Raw genomic sequence first — 23,081 nt, 5'->3', positions numbered from 1 at the left:
TGCTTGCCATCACTTAGCACTGAAGAGTCAAAGGAGGATGCAGTCCAATGAACCAACAGCATGCGATAAATTGTATTTTTTAAATAAGCTTGTAAAGACAGGAATTAGAAATGAATTCCGAATAGTGGTCAGTCCCCCAGGTGATGTGATGACAAACCAGGTTAAATAAAGAGTCTTCTGTTCAAGTTGTGTGTGTGCACGGTCTAACTTGTCTGTTAATGTTTGAAAAGGCCTTCTCCTGATCTTCATTATCACTGGAGCAAACCAAGCTCGTCATCTCCTCAACGTCTCCTCCATTCCGCTGTGATGACATTGCACCAAACAGCAGAGAGCAAATCTGTAAAAACAAAAAAAAAAACAAATATTATAAATGATGTTGCCCGCTTTGAAATGTATTTCTGTCTTTACTGAATAATCCCTGTGTTGAATTTAGTTCTGCTGGATAACAGGATGAATCATCATCATCAGGCCAGGCTTTTGGACCAGCTTTTCTTGTGGTGCAGTGACACTAATTAGAGCCGTGAGCAAAATCCATTCATCCAGCCATGTTCCAGACCCGTGTCGTCTTCTACTGTGAGTCACATACTGTAGGATAATCGAGTCACAGTGACCACTAATGCAAGAACTAAAGGAGTACTCTGTGACGGGGGGGAGCAGTTGAAAAAACTGTTGGAATGAAACAAGGAAATGTTGACTAAAGAAAACTGCAAGAAGGCTCTGGTTTTGAGGGTTCACAGCAGGGGTGTCCAGCTCCGGTCCTCTTGTGTCAAATGCAACCTTGTTCCAAGATTCTTGTGGAGAATTTGCACCCAAGGTTCATGGGCTAGTGTCTTATGAAAGAAACGGGCAGAAATGGTGCTTGAGATAGCAGTAGAGATGCAGAGGTAGGGATTCATTGATCGATCAATGCAGCCCTTTTATGATCTGCTCTTTTACCACTTCCATTAAATTCATCCTGCGTCTTGGCAGGTTATTTACGTCTGGAGAGATACCAGGAGACAACTGGTGTCACAAACTGTATTTACTGCCAGTAACACACTTTTCTCATTACAGGAAAGTCTTCTGTTCTAGTCAGTTGCTTCTGCTTAGTTTCCGTTCAGTGCGGCTAATACAAATATTAAATGATAATTGTGAAAGGGTTTACAATTAACTGTGTCTTTGATCTCTGCAGTAAAATTTTAAAAGCCAAGTTTCAATTCTGAGATCAGGGAATGAAAACCCTCAGTCTCGTTATTCACATTCTAGTTTTGCGATCAGAAATCTCGGTTACACAGAAAGTCAACGGTACTGGCACTAATGCTGTCATAAAAGTGATGTCATGCTGTATACTTCCAGTCATCTTTCTGTGGCATCAATCAGTAAAGAAATGTAAAAATGACAACAGCTAATAAAAAAAGAAAAATACTGATACTGAAGGGAAACTAAAACCATTCTAAACTTTTCTTTGCATTAAAAAACAAACCTACAGAAAAGGAATGGAAAGAATCAATGCACAGAATTCACTTGAGCTCCATATGCGCAAAATATAGAATCCTTTGACTTAAAATTATCTATTGAGTTTTCTGTCTTGTTTACAATTGTCCAAAATGTTTTCAGGGCAAGAGCCAACCTGCGAATGTTGCAGTCGAGCTCCAGCCACACTGGGTGACATGTTTTGGGCCTGCACCAAATTACTATTGTTATCTTTAAGTGCCTTTCAGACAGCCTTGGTGTCACAATACCTCCTAACCCATTAACAGCTGTGTTTGGTGGGCTTACAGAGGGGCTTAAAGTGGAGAAGGACAAGCAAACTGTGATTGCCTTTACAACACTATTGGCACGCAAATGTATCTAGCTCAATTTGAAGAATCCTAACTCTCCTATTCTAAGTCATTGGCTAACTGATGTTATTTACTATTTGAAGCTGGAAAAAAAATCTAATTCTCACTTAGAGGATCTGTGCAGAAGTTTTTCAAATCCTGGCAGGATCTGATCAATAACATTATAGGATAAGCACTGCGGAAGCGGATTCTCTCCCCTCTTTCACTCTATTCTTTTGTTTTACACTGCTGGCATGGCCCTCTTTCTCAGGGGTGGGGATTGATTTGTTTCAAACCTTTTTCATTTTGTAAAACTCGAGTTATGTGTATAGAGTGTTATCTGATTTTTTAAAATTCAATAAAATTAAAATATAAAAAAAAAATGTAAAAATTGCAACGGCGAATAAAGAAATACCAATGCTGGTGGGAGATTAAAACTTTTTTTTTTTTTTTGCATTTTAAAAAAAAAAAATCAAAAGGAGCAACACAAATGGTTCAAAGAGCAAAAGGAGAAGCAGGATTGACTTTTTAATGAGCAGGGTTGAATGATAAAGAAGATGCTCCTGTTGATTACCCTTATTTTTACCTTGTTGCTCGCTTGGTTGGAGTGGATAATTTCAGAGTGTGTGTCCTTGGATTTTCCCTCAGGGGCTTTTCTGTTTTCCATTGAAGAGTTTGTTTTTAAAAGGGGGCTTCCCTGGCTTGATGGAACCAATTCATTTGCTGCTGTTTCCATTATATGCTCCTTCACCATTTTGGGAAAATGACTGACCGATTCCTTCTGGTCAGCAGAGAGCTCGACCACTGAATACTTGGCTGTAGTAATCCTTAAAGAAAATTTAAAAAGATAAAGTGATTTTAATGTTCATTCAAAATTTTGAGAGCATACATTAGATTTGTTGATTATAGTAATGTCACTGCAAATATGAAAGGTTGCGCTTACAGAAAAAAATAAATAAATAAATAATGCAACGATGTGGAAGTTAAGCTTAATTTTAAATTTGCTACCATCAGGATGTTGCATTTTGTGTTCCAGCAGCATAAAGAAGAGAGAGGTTAGGAGCGGGCGCTGATATGACTCATTGCTGCACCCACCACATGACAAACCAACTCAGGATGCCAGATTAGGACCCGAGTGCAGCCATGCGAGGGGTGACACCACAGCACCACGCCAGTTCCAATGGAGTGGGACAGTGTGAGGTTTTTTTTAATGGTGGCTGGAGTGCCAATTCTTCCACCAACCCCCAAGTTTTCCCCTGCTGGTTGGAGGGTCTACATGCAGGGCTGGATGAGGATTAACGTCATACCCAGGACAGGATAAAGAAGGGTAGCCTCTTTTTTGTAAGAGGACTGTCGTCTATTATAGAATCTACCAGTAACAGCGCAGTGCAGTGAATACACTTGACTTGAGTATTCCTAGTTTTCATCCTCTTTCCCTGTACATTTAGCATTCGTTTGCTCAGAGGTGGTTGCACTTGTCCCTTACTGGACAGCTCTTCTTGTGTCCACCCTAGCGGTCCGCTTCTTCTCTTCTTTCGTCAGCATCTTTTCGTGTTAAAATTAAGTCAGTGTTTGTGTTGCGATTACTTAGTACGTTTTCTTTAATTTTTCACTTAAGCGTTCAGTCTGCCTCAAGAATGATTTAAGATATGAAGAAATAGGGGAAGTGACGGTGAAGGTGGTAGGGATGAGAATGGCGCCCGTACGCATTTGCTGCATGGTCGCCATGCTGTCCTGCCGGGAGTTGATTCTACAATACAATAAAATAAAAAGAGGAATAACCTTGGAGGTCAACCATCACCCCAAAAGCAGATAGTAGACGTCACATAGTATATGTGTACCAAATTTCAGGTCAAACGGTTTGCAAGCTACAGGTGATTTAAAAACCTGGACAGACAAACAGACAGCCACAGTAGCGTATTAGATAAGGAAGATGACAGGGGTGTCCAACTCCGATCATGGAGGGCCCCAGTGGCTATAGGTTTTCATTCTAACTTTTTAATTAGTGACTAGATTTTGCTATTAAATAATTTATTTAATATTCAGACCCTTTAAATTGGGGCTGAGCAACGTCAGTCCTGCAGAGTCATAGTGGCTTTAGGTTTTCGTTCCAACCCAATTGCTGCATGAGAAATCATTCATTGCTGATGAAGTACTTACTGCTCAAGTGACATTTTTCTGGTTCATTTTTATTTACCTCGCTTTTTAAGATTTTGAACCGTTAATTGCTTATTTTAGCCTTAAACAGCCTGTTCATTGTTTTTAAGTACCCCTTTTTTTTAGCAATAAGATGCAAACGACAAAGGAACCAACAGCTCTCCATTTAGGCAGTCAGTCTTTTTCCAACGCGCTATATTTTAACACAGGGTCACAGGGATCCACTGGAGCTAATCCCAGCCAGCAGAGGGCGCAAGGCAGGAACAAATCCTGGGCAGGATGGCAGCCCACCGCAGGGCACGCACAATGTATGATCCCCAATGCACCTAACCTGCATGTTTTTGGACTGTGGAAGGAAACCCACGCAGACATGGGGAGAACATGCAAATTCCACGCAGGGAGGACCCAGGAAGCGAACCCAGGTCTCCTAACTGCGAGGCAGCAGCGCCACCATGCTGCTCTCAGTTCTCCATCTACCTTGTCTCCATTTCCACCCATGATACTACAAGACTTCAGATTTGTTATGTAAAAGCAGATAAGAACATGCACACTGGCTCCCTGAGTTACGCACACGTTGTATGTTTCAGTATGAGTTTGCAAAGATGCCCTGACATTACAAAGGGACACCGTGATATCCTTTTCAGGCATTTCTTTGATTATTCAAAATCTTCAAGATCACATTAATAAATAAACGTAAATCTCCAAAGTATACCTACCCTTGCTTAAGGTGTTGTGTCAAATGATGCTATATAGGAAGCAGAGGCAGCTTTAGGGGCGTGCGGGGTCGGGCCTAGGGCTGGCCAATCCCACGCTAGGTCGGCTACGTCTAACGCTGTTACCGGTATGTGTGGACTGTATAAACTTGCGCGTGAATTTAACAAAATAAACATACATTACAGTATTCAGCTACATTTTTGCAACGTGACACACGGACTTTATCAAAATATAACAAAATAATCTATAGTGTGGTCCAGATCTAATTATGCAATTTTCATTACGCTATAACTTAAGTTTATTACTTAGAAAATCACCCGAAAAATCCCGGACCATCGAGAAGTATGCGAACTGACGACAAGAAGAATCGTCTTTGCGCCAAATTGGAATCGTCCCCGCATAAATCAAAGTCATCCAGACGATCTGGATCTACATAATTAGATCTGGACCACCCTGTATTGAAAAAGTGCAATTCATAATTCATGACAATACCACGATGCGGTGTCAGGCGGAAATTAGCAGGGCGTCTTCTAGAAAAGCACCCAAATTGCAAGTATATTGTGAGTCTCGATATGCAGGGTGTCACAGTCATAACTCACGTTGATGTCATGTCAGACGGTTATCATGTTTATGTGCATTCTTATTCAGACTATGGAATGTTTTTAAAGACGTACATGTACGGAACCTGACCTCAAAGAGGGATTTTAAAAGGGTTCCACTTAGAAGTATCTCATATACAGTACGGTATATATATATATATCAAAATCCTGATGACCTTTTAAATCACTTTAGTTTACAATGCTTAAGAACTCTCAAGGCCTGCCAAACCTCTCTCTCTCGATATTACATTTCTAGCTTCATATCCCACAAATTGTATTTACATGAATAATTAATTTGCAGTAGTGGACCTGTAATTTTGTCCTGATTCTTTTCTAGGAATTCTACTGAATTCTGGGGATCCAAAAATAACTGGTTATATATATATATCTTTTGTATGAATTCCTAAAAGCGGAGACTCTATGACAGATCCCCTGTGTAAATGTTCACTCTACCACAACAAATTGAGACAATTCTGCACTCCTCTTTTCACCCACATTTATCTACATGTTGTAAATCATATTCACCTCTGTATTGTGAATCCACTATTTCTTAAATCAGTTATTTTAATTGCAGTGACCTTTTTAGGTTATTGTAAATTGCCTCTGTTAAAACAATAACTAAAAATAAAATTCCTTGCTCATTAACAAATATAAATGCTTCTAGGTAGACATCAAAAGTAATTTGTTTACTTTTGTATTTTTCTAGCTGGTGATGCAAAGCTTGGTATTGGTGGTGAGAGCTGACTCTCTGAATCGGCAAGCGTAGCCAGAACAAAGTTCACGTCTAGGACCATCCCATCTGCACTGAAGGACACTGGCCTGTGACAAATGACATACAGAGCAGGTTATACACCAGTGCATAAAGAAGAGCAGTATTGTTATCAGGTCAAAAAGAATTTCGGCCTTTGCATTATTCTTTGCAAAATGGCACCCTTTTTAGGATCATTTTATCTCAATTTAAGAAAAGAATGTTTTGTAAGTGTTTTTTTTTGTTCCTAAATTATTCTAACTCATGATATTTCGTTCAGTGCTCAGTTCACATCCCATGGTCTGTCATTCTCACGCAAATTGCTCTCTTTTAAAGTTAAATCCAGAAAAGTATAAGTCCCTGTATTGCATAAACGTGCACTGAAGTACTGAAATCCACAATCCTAAAATACCAGAAATCCTTTGTTCAGTTTTAGATTGCATCTAGTGTACATTTTGAATCCAAGAATTAAACAAAACAATAAATAAACCGAATATAAGAACTTAGTTGCAATGATATCCTGTATCTGTGGATTTACAACGCTTTCTGTACGTTATATTGACTTACTTTAATGTTTACATATTACAATAGATAAAAAGACTCGCAAAAGGCACTATATAAAAATAAAAAATGGAGTACCTTCCGGCTTCTCCAAAGTGTACGGAAACTGCAAGGTTGGTGGACTCTGCAAAGATGAGTAATCCCTAGAAATGGCAAATAAAGGGGGATTAGAAAAGAACAGGCAACATGATTTCATTTGTCAAGCAAAGGCCATGAGGTAAAGGGGTGGGTGTTTGAAGATCTTGTTTAATATCAAAATTAAGGACCATATGTAAGGAGAGGAGGAATTTGGGCCTGGAGCTCTTGAGTTTAGTTAAGATTTCGAGTGCCCTGACTAGACAGTGTTAAACTCCTTCACAGCTGATGTGTTCAAACGAGTGTCTTAGTAAGTGACATTTTCTGACAAGTCAGACACTTTAGAAATCACCACCAAGTGTGGCTTCAGTCCAGAGACAGCTGGATACGCTAAATTTAAAGGGCCAAGTCGCTGAAGCAGCTCCTCACCTCCTCAGTCTCTGTGCACTACAGTCCCTTTCTACTTAGGGCCATTTGCCTTCTAACACTTTGGAGGTCCTGAGCCCTCCCAGCCAGATTTCCATAGCCATTGCTGGGTGGTCAATTGTGTACCTTTCAGCTTAAAATATTACCTGTTTGTTGGAGGCTACACCTGCCCATTGCAGTTTTGAGACCTTAGGCATTAACACAGATGAGGACGCCTCTCATTCAAAGGAGGTGGTCTGTCTGTCACCTTGACCTGCTGAATGCCATCCTGCTGGGCAGAGTCATCTCATGCTAGCTTTTATTTTCCTTTCAGGAAAGGGTCACTTCATATGTGAATTTTTAAACAAAACTTGGAAATTTCACATCCATTCTGGAGACAACTTTTACAACTATAAAATTGTAATGTGTCATGTCATTTGTAAAGCATTTTAAGATACATTTCCATATGAAAATGTACTATAGAAATAAATTATATTCTCATTTTGAATATTATTTATCTTCACTTGCTCACCCGTCTTTTGATTCATTAATTGCAGTGATAAAATACCTGTATATATAATAATGAAACATCTGAAAGGTTAAAAATATTAGATTAGCGATATATGACTATTTCTTGTTGTTGTAAAGCCTAAACAGTCTTGAAGATTACAGATTATTGTCGACCTAAAAATGAAATAAATAGGCTGGTCACCTTGTAAACCACTGTAACGTGGCTTCAGCAAATGTCATTGATCATGATAGCTGGGGTCTTCACCCACTTACAACATAACTTACCCTGAGTTCCTTCAGGCAGAAAGTTATCTCCGTGTCTACTTCAACATGAAAGTAGTCAAATTCTTCAGGATTTAGGCAAACCTCTGTGTGCATCATCTTGAATAAATCTGTATTTGTAATGGTACACAATCTAATTAGAATGCAAGTCATTCTGAGGTATTTCAATACCTATCAACACACATTAGTTTATTTAGCATAAGTTTTTGAGATCTGTTTCGAATTTTCATATTATAAATAATTATAAGCTTAAATGGCCTTTTGTAGTTCTTTGATGTTCATTAAGTCTTTTAAAGTTTGAAATCCCTTTGAATAATTTTGTTTTGCTTAAATGTTGACAATGAACTTTATTTTGGAAGTGCTTTTGTTTTGCTTTGATCGTGCTAGCACATTTTCACATCTTTAACTCTGAGAGGTTATATTGTTAGGAACACTAACAGTTCACACAAGTCAAGTCACACTAAAAACAGCTTGGTATCCTGGTTGGCAACCCCCAAGTCAGATACGCGGTCGAGTCCCACCCTCTGGAAATGACCTTCTATCTGCCGCAGCCAGGTGTTACGTGGGCATCCCCTTGGCCTGTTCCAGCCACTTGGGTCCCCAACAATGAGGATCTTACGAGCTGGATCACTCTCAGGTAATCGCGCCGCATGGCCGTAGTGCCGTAACTGACGCTCCCTCACAATGCAGGTCATGTGACTCATTTGAGACTCCGTGAGCAACACAAAGTCAAACCAACGGGACCCAAGGATTCTCCAAAGAGACAAAGTACCGAAGAAGTCCAGTCTTCCTCTCAGGTCACTGGATAGCGTCCATGTCTCGCAAACAGGAAGCACCAGGACTCTAAAGACTTGGACCTTCGTCCTTTTGCAGAGATATCGGGAGTGCCACACACCCCTTTCCAGCGACCTCATGACCCCCCATGCTCTCCCAATCCGTCTACTGGCTTCACCGGAAAAGTCACCTGAGACTCGAATGTCACTGCCGAGGTAAGTAAACCTCTTGTTGAGGTCGACACTCTATCCGCAAATAGACACACTACTGATGGCCGTGCCCAAGAGGTCATTAAAGGCCTGGCTCTTTGGTTTTTATCAGGACCCTTGCAAGCCCAGACGCTAAAATTCCTCGCTCAGTCTTTCAAGAGCCCCCATCAGAGCTTCCATTGACTCCGCGAAAATCACTGCATCGCCAGCAAAGTCGAGATCCATGCATCTTTCTTCACCAACAGATGCCCCATAACCTTGCTCAACACCCAGTCTATACAAGCATTGAACAGAGTAGGAGCAGAACACTCCCCTGACGCATCCCAGAATCAACTGGGAAAAACACAGAGGTCCTGCCTCCACTCTGCACAGCACTCACAGTACCAGTGTACAGGCTGGCTATGACATCCAGCAACCTCGAGGGGATCCCAGAAACACTCAGGGTGTCCCCTAGGGCAGCTCGATCATCTGAGTTGAACACTTTATGAAAATCAACGAAGGCTGCAAAGAAACTGCTGATATTCACATTTGCACGCCTTGAGAACCCTCAGTGCTAGGATATGGTCGATGGTCGACTTCTTAGGTGTAAAACCAGACTGTACCTTATAGTTGCTGCAATCCAGGCGATCACCCTTCCCTTTCCACATAGGGACGACAAGTCCCATTTTCCAGTCAGTTAAGATGATGCCAGTCTCCCAAATGGAAGCAAAGACTGCTTACAATGCCAGGAGGACAGCCTGGCCACCAGCCTGGAGAAGTTCACACAAGTTCAATGTAAATCTGTAAACGCAAGCTTTTTTTTTTGTTGTTTTTTTTTTTAATTCTTGTCAGGTTGAAGTATGGGTGTATTAAAAGTACACTTCATTTCTATGTACTTTATTTGAACCTGTTCTACCATGTTAACAATTGCTGTTTTTTCTACATGCCCATATTTAAACTGCAGATTTTGTGGCTTCTATGAACAACTAATGCTTGGCTTAATTTTACTCTACAAATTTTCTTTTTGTTTCATAGTTACGGTCTCATAAATAACAATATTTATTAAAAATGTAAAAAATTAGCTGACATTTATCTTAACTTCAGCTTCTAAATCAACAAAAGGTGGCATCTGAATAGGGTGTGTAGACTTTTGACCCCCGTTGTATATGGTTAGATTTTATTATAGTGAAACAATATTTAAGCATTAATGAATCAAGAGAAAACTGCAAGAACATTGGAAACGAGGTCACGCAGCTGGAAAAACTGTTTTTCAATATCTGTTATGAGCACCACAGATACTTACATATGCATAATCTAACACACAGCCACTAATCCTGGAGTCATGTAAACATGTCCTGTTGATTTGTGAATATAGGCTGTTAAGTGTATTCAACTGGTTATTTTTCACACTTTCCATACACATACACAGTTTTATACATTTGACAGCCATGACAGCTTACAACACAACTGTTTCTGAATTTGAAGCTTTAAGCAAGTGAAACAAAGCTGTTATCTGGGCCTAGGCTGGTTAAGAGTAAACCCAAATCTTTTCTAATGAAAAACGCATTGCAAAAATGAAAAAAAGTACAATGATCTTGATATAGTTTTTTAAAATAAGAACAAATTGTAACATCCAGTTCCAGGGATAGCACCTCCCAATGTCCAAGCCCAGTCTTGCAGATCTAATGTGGCAGGTTTCTGTCACAACCACCTTCTGTTTTCTTTGTGGCTCCTAGCATAATTAAGCCTAATTATTTATTTCCCAGTTTCTATATTTTGAGGTCAATCTAGATTTTTCAAAGGTAAGTTTGTACTAGAATGTACTTGGTGCTCGTGTTTGTCGCATGGAAATAATTTGTTTTATCTTCAATTCTTTGTAAGGTTTCCTTCACCATCATGATTTTCATTCCAAGTGTTCTGGTTATTTATTCCAACATTTCCGAATGAACGCTTTAGTAGGTCTGGCACTGACGTAGTTTCAGCCTTTCAACAGTTTGTGTTGTTTAGTTGTCATTCAGTAAGCAAACTACACTGAAAACGTAAACTAGTAGGAAAACAACAGAGAGTTGAGCAATTGAAGATAGAACAACAATACAGATATTTATCCATGTAAAAACCGCACTGCTGGGTCCTTCTGAATGAAGATAAGTGAATAAGAATAAAAGACCAGAAAAATAAATAGAAAGTCAGGAGGTAATTGTGAAACTGCTTAGAATAAAACTTGTAGCTCCCTGGACTTAGTTTGAGACCTGCTAATTTAAACTATAAAATTATTTCTCCAGAACATTCTCCACTACTGCCAGATACTTGTTTGTATTTGCCTTTTTTGTCTGACTTTTCACATCATTATTTTCATTGTTTGTATTCTGTTCTGCATATTTTAGTTATACTTGCCTACTTTTTTATTGTTTTAAATTTACTATTTAAGCAGTAAAGAAATTAATGGGAGATGTTTCACTTGTATGAAGTCTTAACATTTAATTTTTTTTTTTGTTTTAATTGCTGAATTAAGTGACACTTTTATTCTTTTGGTGGAAGCACATTGATGCAATTTTAAAAGTGACGATACCTTAAAACCTCTGTATGTCATGTGAAAGACCAAAATCATTACTGGATGCTTCTGACATTTTCAAAAACAAAATCTGCTCATTATGTTGCTTCAGTAAATGCACCATAAAAATATGGCATTTTGCCAAAGAAGATCTACTCACAATTCAAACTGTGTAACCATATTAAACTAGGAAGATTTGATTCCCAAAACTGATAATACAATGACCAATAAAGTATTGTGTTATTGGTCTTTCCAAATGATAAAATATAAGAAAATACAAGTGGTTTTCTAGGTTATACTTAACTTATGTATGACATGTATTCATTTCAGAAAATAAACTGATCTGAGTAATACAAATGTCTCTAAGGTTGTGTATCATGAATTGTAAACGAAAGTCTGTTTTTTGTTCATTGTGTGCAAGGCTGATATTAATTATTGTGCTTGTTAAATTCTTACGACTTACCATTTTCTTCCTCATTATAATTTCTGAATTTAACATTCAGGGAAGTTGCAGCTAAGGTCACTTCATCTTGAGAAATTGGAAAATGCATAACTACAGCAGCAAATATGCTGATTGGGGACAAAAAAACAGACATTAGCCGAATGCCAACAAACTGCTTCATAATGAATTGACAGTTTTGACATTAATACGTAAAGGATTGTGACTGCTGACTAGCATTCATCATCATTTCAGTCATTTCCGGTACCTGCTTATCTAAGAGCATCAGACCCATTTCCTGGTACTGGCCACAAGAGAGAAACTAATCCTGCACAGACTCGGAGCCCAACAGCAGCATTTATTTCTAGAGCACATTCTCATTTGCAGGATGCATCTCAAATTTTTATAAGATGTCAAAGAAATAGTTAAAAAAAAAAAAAACTAATTTAGATAAGAATAATAATGAAAAAATAACATACTAGAAAATAATACACATTTGCATAAGATAGATATGTAATTAAATTGTGAAGTACAGTCCTTAAATATAGAATTGGTTTTTAAGCCTGCTGAACACACGTACCAGTCATTAGCATAATTATTTAGTGTCTATTCAGATTACTCTTATGTAATGCTTTTCACTGAATATATACTTGTGACCATTACAAAGATTAATGAATACAAAGCAGTAACAGGAAAATATACTGTAGAATCATTCATAAACACTTATGCTCAAATAATGATATATATATATATATATATATATACTGTATATATTGTGAACGTTGCCCCGGACACAGACAGGCTGACACACTCAAGTCTCCCAACACACTTTTATTTTTCATTGTTCTTTATACAAGTCCGTGCTCACCAATCCCCAATACCACTCAGTCCAGTCCAACAACACAATGCCTTCTCTCTTCCTCTTCTCTTCTTCAGGCTGTCTCCTGCCTCCTCCAGAGACCTTGTACAACTCTTCCACCCGAAGAGGGAAGTGGCCCCTTTAAATAAGCACCCGGATGTGCTCCAGGTGTGTTTCCAGCAATCTCCCACCGACACGCCCCAGTGTGGCGGAAGTGCCAGCTGTCTCCTTGAAAGCACTCCGGGTATCCCCATTTTCTCTTCCCCCCAGCACTTCAGGGTGTGGCGGAAGTGCTGAGGTCTAGGGTCTTCCTGGTATTGGGGTCCCCCTGGCGATAACCCTGGGTTCCTACAGGGTCGAGCTTCCCAGCTCTTTACCCGAGGCCCCCAGGGCGGTTGCCCCCTCGAGGTCTGGAGGAGGCACCAGTTCTCCTCCTGTCTTCTCAGGCGTCCCGGCTGGGTACCATCTCCATCCGGTTGTGACACTATATATATATATATATATATATACTGTGTATACATATCACCATAATTTAATAACACATGCATTCTGAGGTGGTTGTTTCACTAAGGTTACTCTGTAATACTTATAAAATTCTTTCCAAATTATTCTTGCATAGAAAACTACCATCTACAAGTCCAGAGTGCTACCATAAACACATTTACAACTTCATAAAAGCTAAACTAAAAGAATAATATGCAAATACAATTTACCAGACAGATATATTAAAATTCTTAATGTGAGAGAAAATTCAGAATTGAACAAAATGTAGGACAGCAAAAAATTCCACTACACACCGATTCCTTCCACCTTTGATTATCCGATTGTATAGGCTCCTGGTTTTTTCCTTATGCAGTCAGAATACGGTTTGACTCCCTATGACCCGTGAAATGGAGTAACTGATTTCAGAAAATATATAGATGGAAATCTTACCTGGAATGTGCCTTCAACACGTTTGGACAAAGATGCCTTGCAAATACAGCTTGGAGAGAATCACACTCTTGAAACCTTAGGTTATGTGTTTTCACAATACCTACAGTAAATAAATGTGGATACATAGATAAATACACATACTGTATATCTGATAGTGTAAAGCAGAAACACATTTCCCTGGAGTATGTCGCCCTCTACTGTTTATGCCAGTCCATATTCGGAAACTGACCTGTTTCTTATTTATCTCCAAAGAACAAATATCTTGCTCTAACAAGGCATCAATAATATTAAAGTGTTAAATGTTAAATCTTTAAAAAAATATATCTATACAAATAATGCCAAATTGTACCACCACAATTTATACCATGTCTGCAGGAAAACTGAAAAACCACGAAGTTGCTGAGGATATATATTTTACATTTTTCTACATTCCTTTCAATACTTGATAAGCATCTGAATAGAGGAAGGACTGACTGCAGAGAAAAAAGAAAAGCAACATTAACATGGCAAAATATATTGAATATAATTATAGTTTTCATACTCCTCAATCATGAACTGAAATAGTGTGTTTTATAATAAAAGACTCAATCATCCATATGCATCCTGTGGCTCCAAACCCTGAAAGTGCACTGTTTGTATTGACTTTGCTAACTCCAGTTTAACATAATGAATTTAATATAAAGAGAATATTTACCATGCTTCCATGCTTGTATTGATCATTTTTGTAGCTTTGATATATATATATATATATATATATATATATATATATATATATATATATATATATATATATATATATATATATATATATATACACACACACATATATATATATATATATATATACATATATATACAGTGCATCCGGAAAGTATTTGCAGCACATCACTTTTCCCACATTTTGTTATGCTACAGCCTTATTCCAAAATGGATTAAATTTTTTTTTTCCTTAGAATTCTGCACACAACAATGACAACGTGAAAAAATGTTTACTTGAGATTTTTGCAAATTTATTAAAAATTAAAAAAATGTACATAAGTATTCACAGCCTTTGCCATGAAGCTCCAAATTGAGCTCAGGTGCATCCTGTTTCCCCTGCTCATCCTTGAGATGTTTCTGCAGCTTCATTGGAGTCCACCTGTGGTAAATTCAGTTGATGTGACATGATTTGGAAAGGCACACACCTGTCTATAGAAGGTCCCACAGTTGACAGTTCATGTCAAGAGCACAAACCAAGCATGAAGTCAAAGGAATTGTTTGTAGACCTCTGAGACAGGATTGACTCAAGGCACAAATCTGGGGAAGGTTACAGAAACATTTCTGCTGCTTTGAAGGTCTCAATGAGCACAATGGCCTCCATCATCCATTAAGTGGAAGAAGTTCGAAACCACGAGGACTCTTCCTAGAGCTGGCCGGCCATCTAAACTGAGCGATCGGGGGAGAAGGGCCTTAGTCAGGGAGGTGACCAAGAACCTAATGGTCACTCTGTCAGAGCTCCAGAGGTCCTCTGTGGAGAGAGGAGAACCTTCCAGAAGGACAATCATCTCTGCAGCAATCAACCAATCAGGCCTGTATGGTAGAGTGGCCAGACGGAAGCCACTTCTTAGTAAAAGGCACATGGCAGCCCACCTGGATTTGGCAAAAGGAACCTGAAGGACTCTTAGACCATGAGAAACAATATTCTCTGGTCTAATGAGACAAAGATTGAGGCACCTCTCATCACCAGGCCAATACCATCCCTACAGTGAAGCATGGTGGTGGCAGCATCATGCTGTGGGGAGACTGGGAGACTAGTCAGGATAAAGGGAAAGATGACTGCAGCAATGTACAGAGACATCCTGGATGAAAACCTGCTCCAGGGCGCTCTTGACCTCAGACTGGGGTGATGGTTCATCTTTCAGCAGGACAACGACCCTAAGCACACATCCAAGATATCAAAGGAGTGGCTTCAGGACAACTCTGTGAATGTTCTTGAGTGGCCCAGCCAGAGCCCAGACTTGAATCTGATTGAACATCTCTGGAGAGATTTGAAAATGGCTGTGCACCGACGCTCCCCATCCAACCTGATGGAGCTTGAGAGGTGCTGCAAAGAGGAATGGGCAAAACTGGCCAAGGATAGGTGTGCCAAGCTTGTGGCATCATATTCAAAAAGACTTGAGGCTGTAATTGCTGCCAAAGGTGCATTGACAAAGTATTGAGCAAAGGCTGTGAATACTTATGTACATGGGATTTCTCAGTTTTTTTTTTATTTTTAATAAATTTGCAAAAATCTCAAGTAAACTTTTTTCATGTCATTATGGGGTGTTGTGTGTAGAATTCTGAGGAAAAAAATTAATTTAATCCATTTTGGAATAAGGCTGTAACATAACAAAATGTGGAAAAAGTGATGCACTGTACTGTATATATATATATATATATATATATATACATATATATATACACACACACATTGTATGTATATTACATATGTTTAGAATCACAAATGCTATCTAGGCAAAGTATTAAAAGAGAGTCATGAAAAGTCTTTTATTGAAAATACGTATATATATATATATATATATATGAAAAAGAAGGAAATACAAAATAAAGTACCATATAGGACTTTCTTATTGAGGTAAACAAGTATCATACTTTGCCATCCAATTTTCGGCATTCTATATATGCCTAGGCATTTTCTATACAATAGAAACAGTAACATATATAATACCTTGGTGGCGCAGTAGTAGTGCTGCTGCCTCAAAGTAAAGAAGTGAGGGGTTTGCACCCCATGTGCTCCCTGGTCAGAGGTTGCATGTCCTCCCTGTGTCTATATGGGTTTTCTCCAGGTGCTTCAGTTTCTTTCCACTGTCTAAAGACATGCAGGTTAGGTGGAGGCTAAATTGGCCCAAGTTTGCATGCGAGTGCATTCCCCTGCAATGAGCTAGCACCCTGTTGAAAGGCCAATCCTACTTTATGCCCTGTGCTTGCTGGGAGAAGATCTAGCCCAACCCCCAACAATGCTCAAAATTCAACTTGCTTAGAAAATGGTATATACAATATCTGTCTTTTCTTTTAATAATAGCTGGATAATCTATGTTATAAAAATTGTAGTTTTATTGTAAAAGGTACTGTTAGGTGCATTTTAACATGTTACAGTCAAGTAGTTTGAACTGCAGGGGAGCCTTTAAGCTTGATTTACATGAATCCATTGATAGAGACGCTCAAACAGACATGGAGTAGGAGCCAAAAGGCTGACAGAAAGGTCTGCAAGAGTGACGTCTGGAGTCAGAGATTCGCAGTTGTCTGGTAAGAAGGCTAAATGCATAAATATATAATCTAACTTTAATATGTAGATATGAAGTAAAGTTTATTCCAAACAGTACATTACATAAGTATTGATTTTTTGACACTATTTTTGTTCTTTACCTTCATTGATAATTTACATTTGACTGGTGACTCACGATCTCCCTTATCAAGAGAACTCCAGGTGTCCTTGATGTACTTTTGAAAGAACGACGAAGAGAACATAAAGCAACCATATGCTGATCTGGAGGAATTCACTGATCTCACTGCAATCTGCAAGCAAGAAAACATAGTTAAGTTTGAGATCCAAACAGCTCTAGGAAGTTAAAAGAAAACTGTCGCCACTCAACATTTGTGTCATGTAGACTAAATGAGTCATAGCATATGAATGATTTATTGCAGATGAATAGCAAAATTAGTGGTATGGCCTTAGTATAGCTGAGATGACATTATGTGTCACGGTAAAAGTGGAAGAAGTATTTAGTCAGTATGATTAAGCTTATTTTATAATATTTCACAATTGCATTTTACATTGGAGACGTGACATCAGCACAGCATAAATAAGTAGGTTTAAATAAATAAGTGTGGCCTCAGAGCAGTGGTGTTTCACTCCATATTGAATCCTGCCTTTCAGTGGATGCTGCTCATTCAGGTTCCCCTTCCTTTTGAACCCATACTGGGTAAAGCCAATTCAGACAATGGACACATGCATGTAGGCACGCTTTAATACTGTAATATATATTTTAATTGTAAGATAAGATAACAGAAATAATGTCATTCTTATTTTATTTTATCAGAATTGCTGATATAACATATAGAGAAAAGCCAAGCAAAATGACACCTTTTATTGGCTAACTAAAAAAGATTACAATATGCAAGCTTTCGAGGCAACTCAGGCCCCAAACATATTAAATTTAAATGTCAATATTTTTACTGTAAGCCCATAGGCACAGATGCCAAATACAGTCCTAATCATAAATTAATTTGAAATCAGTTTAAGCTCTGTCACTTTTAAAGTTACTTTCTATAACTACATGAGAATCTGAAAGCTTGCATGATAATGAAAGCCCTTCAATGAATTCTTCCACCTCCAGCAGAACATTTCAGTAGTGTGCACTGAATGAAATCTTTTTAGTTTGAATCTTATTTAATATTAAACCTATCATTTAGAATCTTCTAAATAATGTAGCATTGAAAGTGCTGCTCACCCCTTTCTCCAGAGGATCCATCCAGAATTCCTCACCAATTTTTGCAAGAGCATGAAGGGTCTTTCCAAATACTATGAATAGAAAACACAGAATTGCCAGAAGTCAGTGGTACTACATAAGAATAAAAGATGACAAGATTGTATGTTGTACTACAGCAGTATCTCTAAACTTCTGAAATCAAAGAAAATATTGTTTTAATATTTGTTCATAAGCTATTAGTGCTTGATGTATTTTAGAATAAAATGGACAGCACTGAAGGTATTAAAACTCCATGAGAGTGATTGTTAGAGACAATTTACATTTTACTTCACTCATGAACCTATCCTTCTAAAATGAAAAAAGGAAATAAAAAAATGTGTGTCTAAACACAATAAGATTTGATTTTGTTAACTGACAATTGCAAAATGGCCCCTATGTTAATGTGGAAATTTGCACCAGTAGACCCTGCATCGACTGTTTTTCTGCCTTGCATCCAGTTCTTCCAGGAAAGACTTCAGATTGTTAATAATATTATTAACAGCATCTCTAGGATAAGAATAAGAGTGTTTATTTTTTTTGTTTTGTTTTTTGCTCCTTGTGCACTATGCCTGGTTTAGGCTTGATAATTCAACCCAGACGATGTCACTTCAAATTCCACAGCACAGCAAATTCCATTGAAAAGCAAAGGAAATGTACCCAATTGCATCTCAAATGGTGTATGTTGCTTTGCATAAAGGTGTCAGCGAAATAAGTACAGTACATGAAATTTGAAAACAGCCCTCCAGTAGAGTGGGCCGATGTTTGGGATGCACGCAGTCTTTCCTGCGATAAACTCTTTGGGTTTGAATTTAAATCCAATGTCAGCTGCTTAACTAAAGTGACATTGTAATGGAAGCCATTGACAGAATTTCTCAAAATTATATTTAATAAAACAATAATATATACAAATTGTTTGTATTTTTGTTTAAATAGGCTCCCATAATGGAGTATATAAGCGGTCACATATGCAAGTAACAATTTCACTTGATCTTGAACTTGCAATCCACAACTGGAAAGGTAAACACAACAAAACATGCAATACTGTACATTATTGTATCAAGTTTGAACAATATACTGTATAGTAAAATTTAATAAACATAAAAGTTGCATTTTTATTATTATCAGTGGCCTAATAGAGACTGAAAACACTTTGCTGTATGTTCAACCCTTCTAAAAAATGAAAGCGATCACCTTTCAGATTAATTCCAACTATTGCACACTTCATAGCGGGCTTCTCCATGGTGATCTTCAAATTTTTGTTAAATCTTTTAAACGCGGAATCGGAGAATATCGTGAAATTGTGACAGATGATACGGAGGTAAGCGAAGCCAACAGAGTGCGCAAACGACCGAACTCCGCGTGTTCGTTTATGGCGGGCCGCCTGCCACCACGAGGCCGTTAGGCGGGAAACGCTGGCGGGAGACACGCCCATCTGCGGGAGCGCACACGCCGCTTCTGTGTGGAAGAAAAAACAACAAGGAACAACTATTACGGGTTCCGCGCTGTTGCTCATTATCATAAATTCTAATTTTGTTATTTCTGCTCCTTAAACGAGACACACAATCTATCACTTTCTTCCATATTTTAAAGGACACCGTTAGGTTGTTCCAAATCGGCTCTGCTTTGGCCAATCGGCATCGAGTCGCGTTCACAAGCTTGACGCTCAGTCGCTTCGAAATAACTGGAATCCAGAGGACGTCATAATTCTGTTAAGGCTGGGACCACCTCAAATGTGTCATTCTGTCAATAAGCTGTAAGGTAAGAAGTGCCTGAAAACCTTTTTTGTTTTTTGTTCATATTTTCTTCGGGACACCTGCACGGCCTGTAAATGTGAGGGAAAAAAACTTTTTTAAGATTAGCAGCGGCGGACCTGTGAGAGAAACGCTGCACTGCTGCCAGAGGGAGCTGAAGCAGTTGGGTATTGTGAGGTCTCGGTACTCTGGCTGGAGTTCAAATGAATATTCTATGTCGCTTTTGATCATTTTTTGATCCTTTGATTTATGTTGCTTATGTGCATCACTCTTTTTTTTGGTTTTGTCTATGTATACAAGACTATCTTTGTTATCTTCCAAGTGTTTTGTGGATGGTCCCCACAAAAAGGCAGGGTCACCTGCCAATCACTGCCAGGGACTGCCTTCCACCTCATGAATGTGGAGGGTCTTCCACAGTTTGTAGCACTTAGGTGGCGGTAATGCACGTTTAGTTGGTTTGACAACCGCCTTTAAACAGAAGATGGAGAAGAAGAAGAATTATAAGAAGTAGAAGAGGAACCAGGACAATAAGAAGAACCAGAAGAAGAAGTTGATGTTGTTGTTTTTCCTGGCAGTTCATTCTGAATGTGCTTTTGAGTTGGTGAGCTAATTACGTTTTTGCTGTGCTTGTGCCCTTTTCCTGTTTTGGAATTTTGAACTTCTTGCTTTATGTTTTCAGTTTAAGTAAAAAAAAGATTAAGAGGAGGCCTGACTGAAGTAAAATTATTAAGGGAATTAGTCTAGCAGATTGAGACAGTAAATTTAAAATGAGTTCATCAAGAACACAGGGACAAAAACATTAGGAGGTTGTTCTTCAGTCAGAGAATCACAGACAGATGGAATAAGTGACCAGGTAGTGTGGTGGACAGGAGGACTTTAGGGACCTTCAACACTTGACTTGATGTTATTTTAGAAGAATTAAGTGGACAGGACTGGGGAGCTTCGTTAGGCTGTTCTTGTCGAGATTGTTCTAATGTTCTAATATTTGACTACTTTTCTGGATTACTGTTTTGGGACTTTGTTTGCTTTGGATTGACGTAATGTTTTTTAGCATTTGATTTTCTTCTTCTACTCCACGAAACCATTGTTATTATTGAAAAACATTTTGTGAGAGTAATCTTTTTATTTTATAAAAAATTCATGCTAACCATTATTACTAGCTGGGTTTGATGTGTGGTGGGTGCGGATACACGCTGTATCAGTGCCTACACCCAACCTGTCTCTGTCTGTCTGCTTCAGGGATTCCCAAACTCGGTCCTGGGGACCCACTGTGGCTGCATGTTTTTGTTCCAGCCAGATTCATAATCAGTGACAACAACTGATAACACTCATCTCATTTAATTAGTTGGCATTTTTTTTCCTCTTCTCTTATTGTACATTCAGAAAAGCACTGCTACATGATTTTTACATTTATAAGACATTTAGAAATCTTTCTATTTTTGCTATAGATTTATTGCTTAACTCTCTTCTGTTGATTGTATTATATGTTGCCCTTTTTTGTGCAGTTTGGTACCTTCATTGTGTCTTAATAATGACAATCAAAAACTAGCAAAGCAGACACCCAGACAAACAACACTGAATATATATTTATATATATATATTTTTAACAAACTTAGTTTCATAATTTTTTATGTCGTTCCCAAAACACAGAAACAGTTCACTTAATGAGCTCAGGAGTCCAATTAAAAACAGAAGCTGGTTGGAACAAAAACCTGCAGCCACAGTGCGCCCCCAGCACCGAGTTTGGGAATCCCTGGTCTGCCTTGATGGTTATATCCCCCTCTAGTGGACATTATTGGAAGTGTATAGGACTATTGCTTTGGAACTCCTAAGCGCTTAGGAATCTTGCTTCACGAGAGGAATAAATCTGGCACGAGTGGTGGGGCAAACTGGCACGTTCGTGTGAACGCTGGTCTGCTGGAACGGTGCACCGGATATACTGAGGAAGTACGGATTGTTAAACAATCCAATAATAAATCTACAGCCTTCAAAACGCCCAAACACTAAACGTGGAGCTGTGGTATGTGAACACAACATTTTCATCGTCTAAGCAATGTGAAAAAGGAATAAAAAAATGCTAATAAAGTGTTGCGTTATACTGTAAAAACTGTTGAATACAAATCCAGGGACGTTGCGCTTAGACTGCATAAGGCGCTAGTGAGAGCACATCTGGAGTGTTGTGTGCAGTTCTGGTGACCTCCTGTAACCTGGGACCACCACTTGAAGCTGTGCTCTGCATGCCGTTCACAGATGGCCTTTTCTTGTGTAAATTATTGTGGGTTGCAAGTGGATCTTTGGATCTATGTGTGTGTCCACGTTTGATTGTGTTATGAAAATATTAGAAATGTGTTTCAAATGAAACATAAAATATTTTTTTAGAATTAACAGACTGGCACGCCATGAACCACTGCGTTTTGCACAGGCAACTTTCTATCTGTATTTTTTTTAAATACATCTTTATAGATATAATATCCAGTGTAAAATATCGGATGGAATCAAAATAAGAGAAATACAAAACATACAAATATTTTACATATGTTTATATACGGGTATTTTGTGTTAGACACAAATATTATTAAAAGGTTAAAGTAAATTGAAGTAAAACGGAGAATCGGGGCTTTATAATAGTAAATAGTTTTTAATTTGCCTTAGCGTTTGTTATTCCTTCTATGAATATAATGAGCAAATACAATTTCAAATTGTGAGGTAGTTAGGCATCATCTTGGACCATTTTCATTTATCTACCATAAATAATAAACAGGCTTAGGATATGCCACCTTTTATGTTCCACATTCCCACCATAAAAAAACAAAACATCTTCATCCTTTAAGTAAATATTAACACCAGTAATCATCTTAAAAAAAAGATACAAGGTAAAAATTTCCAAAAATAAACGAACACAGTTATAAAATACACAGGTTAAATCAAGACCCTTTAAAGCGTACTAGCACCTGATTTACTAAGTAAATTCGATGAATCGCTTTGAAAAAAACTTCTTGACTTTTATTGGTAATGCAGGACCTTCTTGCGGTACTGTAAACTTGTTTCCAGTTAATATCCTCAGACTAAGAAAGCCGCAAACCTTTTTGCTAAAGGAGTTGTTTAATTACGTCAACGTTTGCTAAGATACTTATTGTTACAATGTTTTTTTATGCTCATTAGATCATTAGATTTGAATCAAAATTTATCTTAAAATCTAGAATAAAATTTTGCAATAATTTAATAATC

At 38.2% G+C, this 23,081-nt stretch overlaps 1 protein-coding gene across 1 annotated transcript; it reads right to left on the bottom strand.

Annotated features, from left to right (window-relative positions):
* Positions 1–102: 102 nt before the first annotated feature.
* Positions 103–19,327, bottom strand: rad9b (RAD9 checkpoint clamp component B). Its single transcript, XM_039772160.1, has 11 exons — positions 19,294–19,327; positions 18,085–18,155; positions 17,000–17,149; positions 13,959–14,067; positions 13,595–13,694; positions 11,827–11,933; positions 7,854–7,960; positions 6,657–6,721; positions 5,960–6,088; positions 2,386–2,626; positions 103–337 (listed from the first exon to the last, which is right to left on the bottom strand). The coding sequence occupies exons 1-11, from the start codon at positions 19,325–19,327 to the stop codon at positions 182–184; spliced, it is 1,269 nt and encodes a 422-aa protein (XP_039628094.1). The 3' UTR covers positions 103–181.
* Positions 19,328–23,081: the final 3,754 nt, after the last annotated feature.

The sequence above is a fragment of the Polypterus senegalus genome, chromosome 12, assembly GCF_016835505.1.
Source record: "Polypterus senegalus isolate Bchr_013 chromosome 12, ASM1683550v1, whole genome shotgun sequence".
NCBI classification, from domain to species: domain Eukaryota; kingdom Metazoa; phylum Chordata; class Cladistia; order Polypteriformes; family Polypteridae; genus Polypterus; species Polypterus senegalus.
This window is presented reverse-complemented; position numbering and strand designations above follow the sequence as displayed.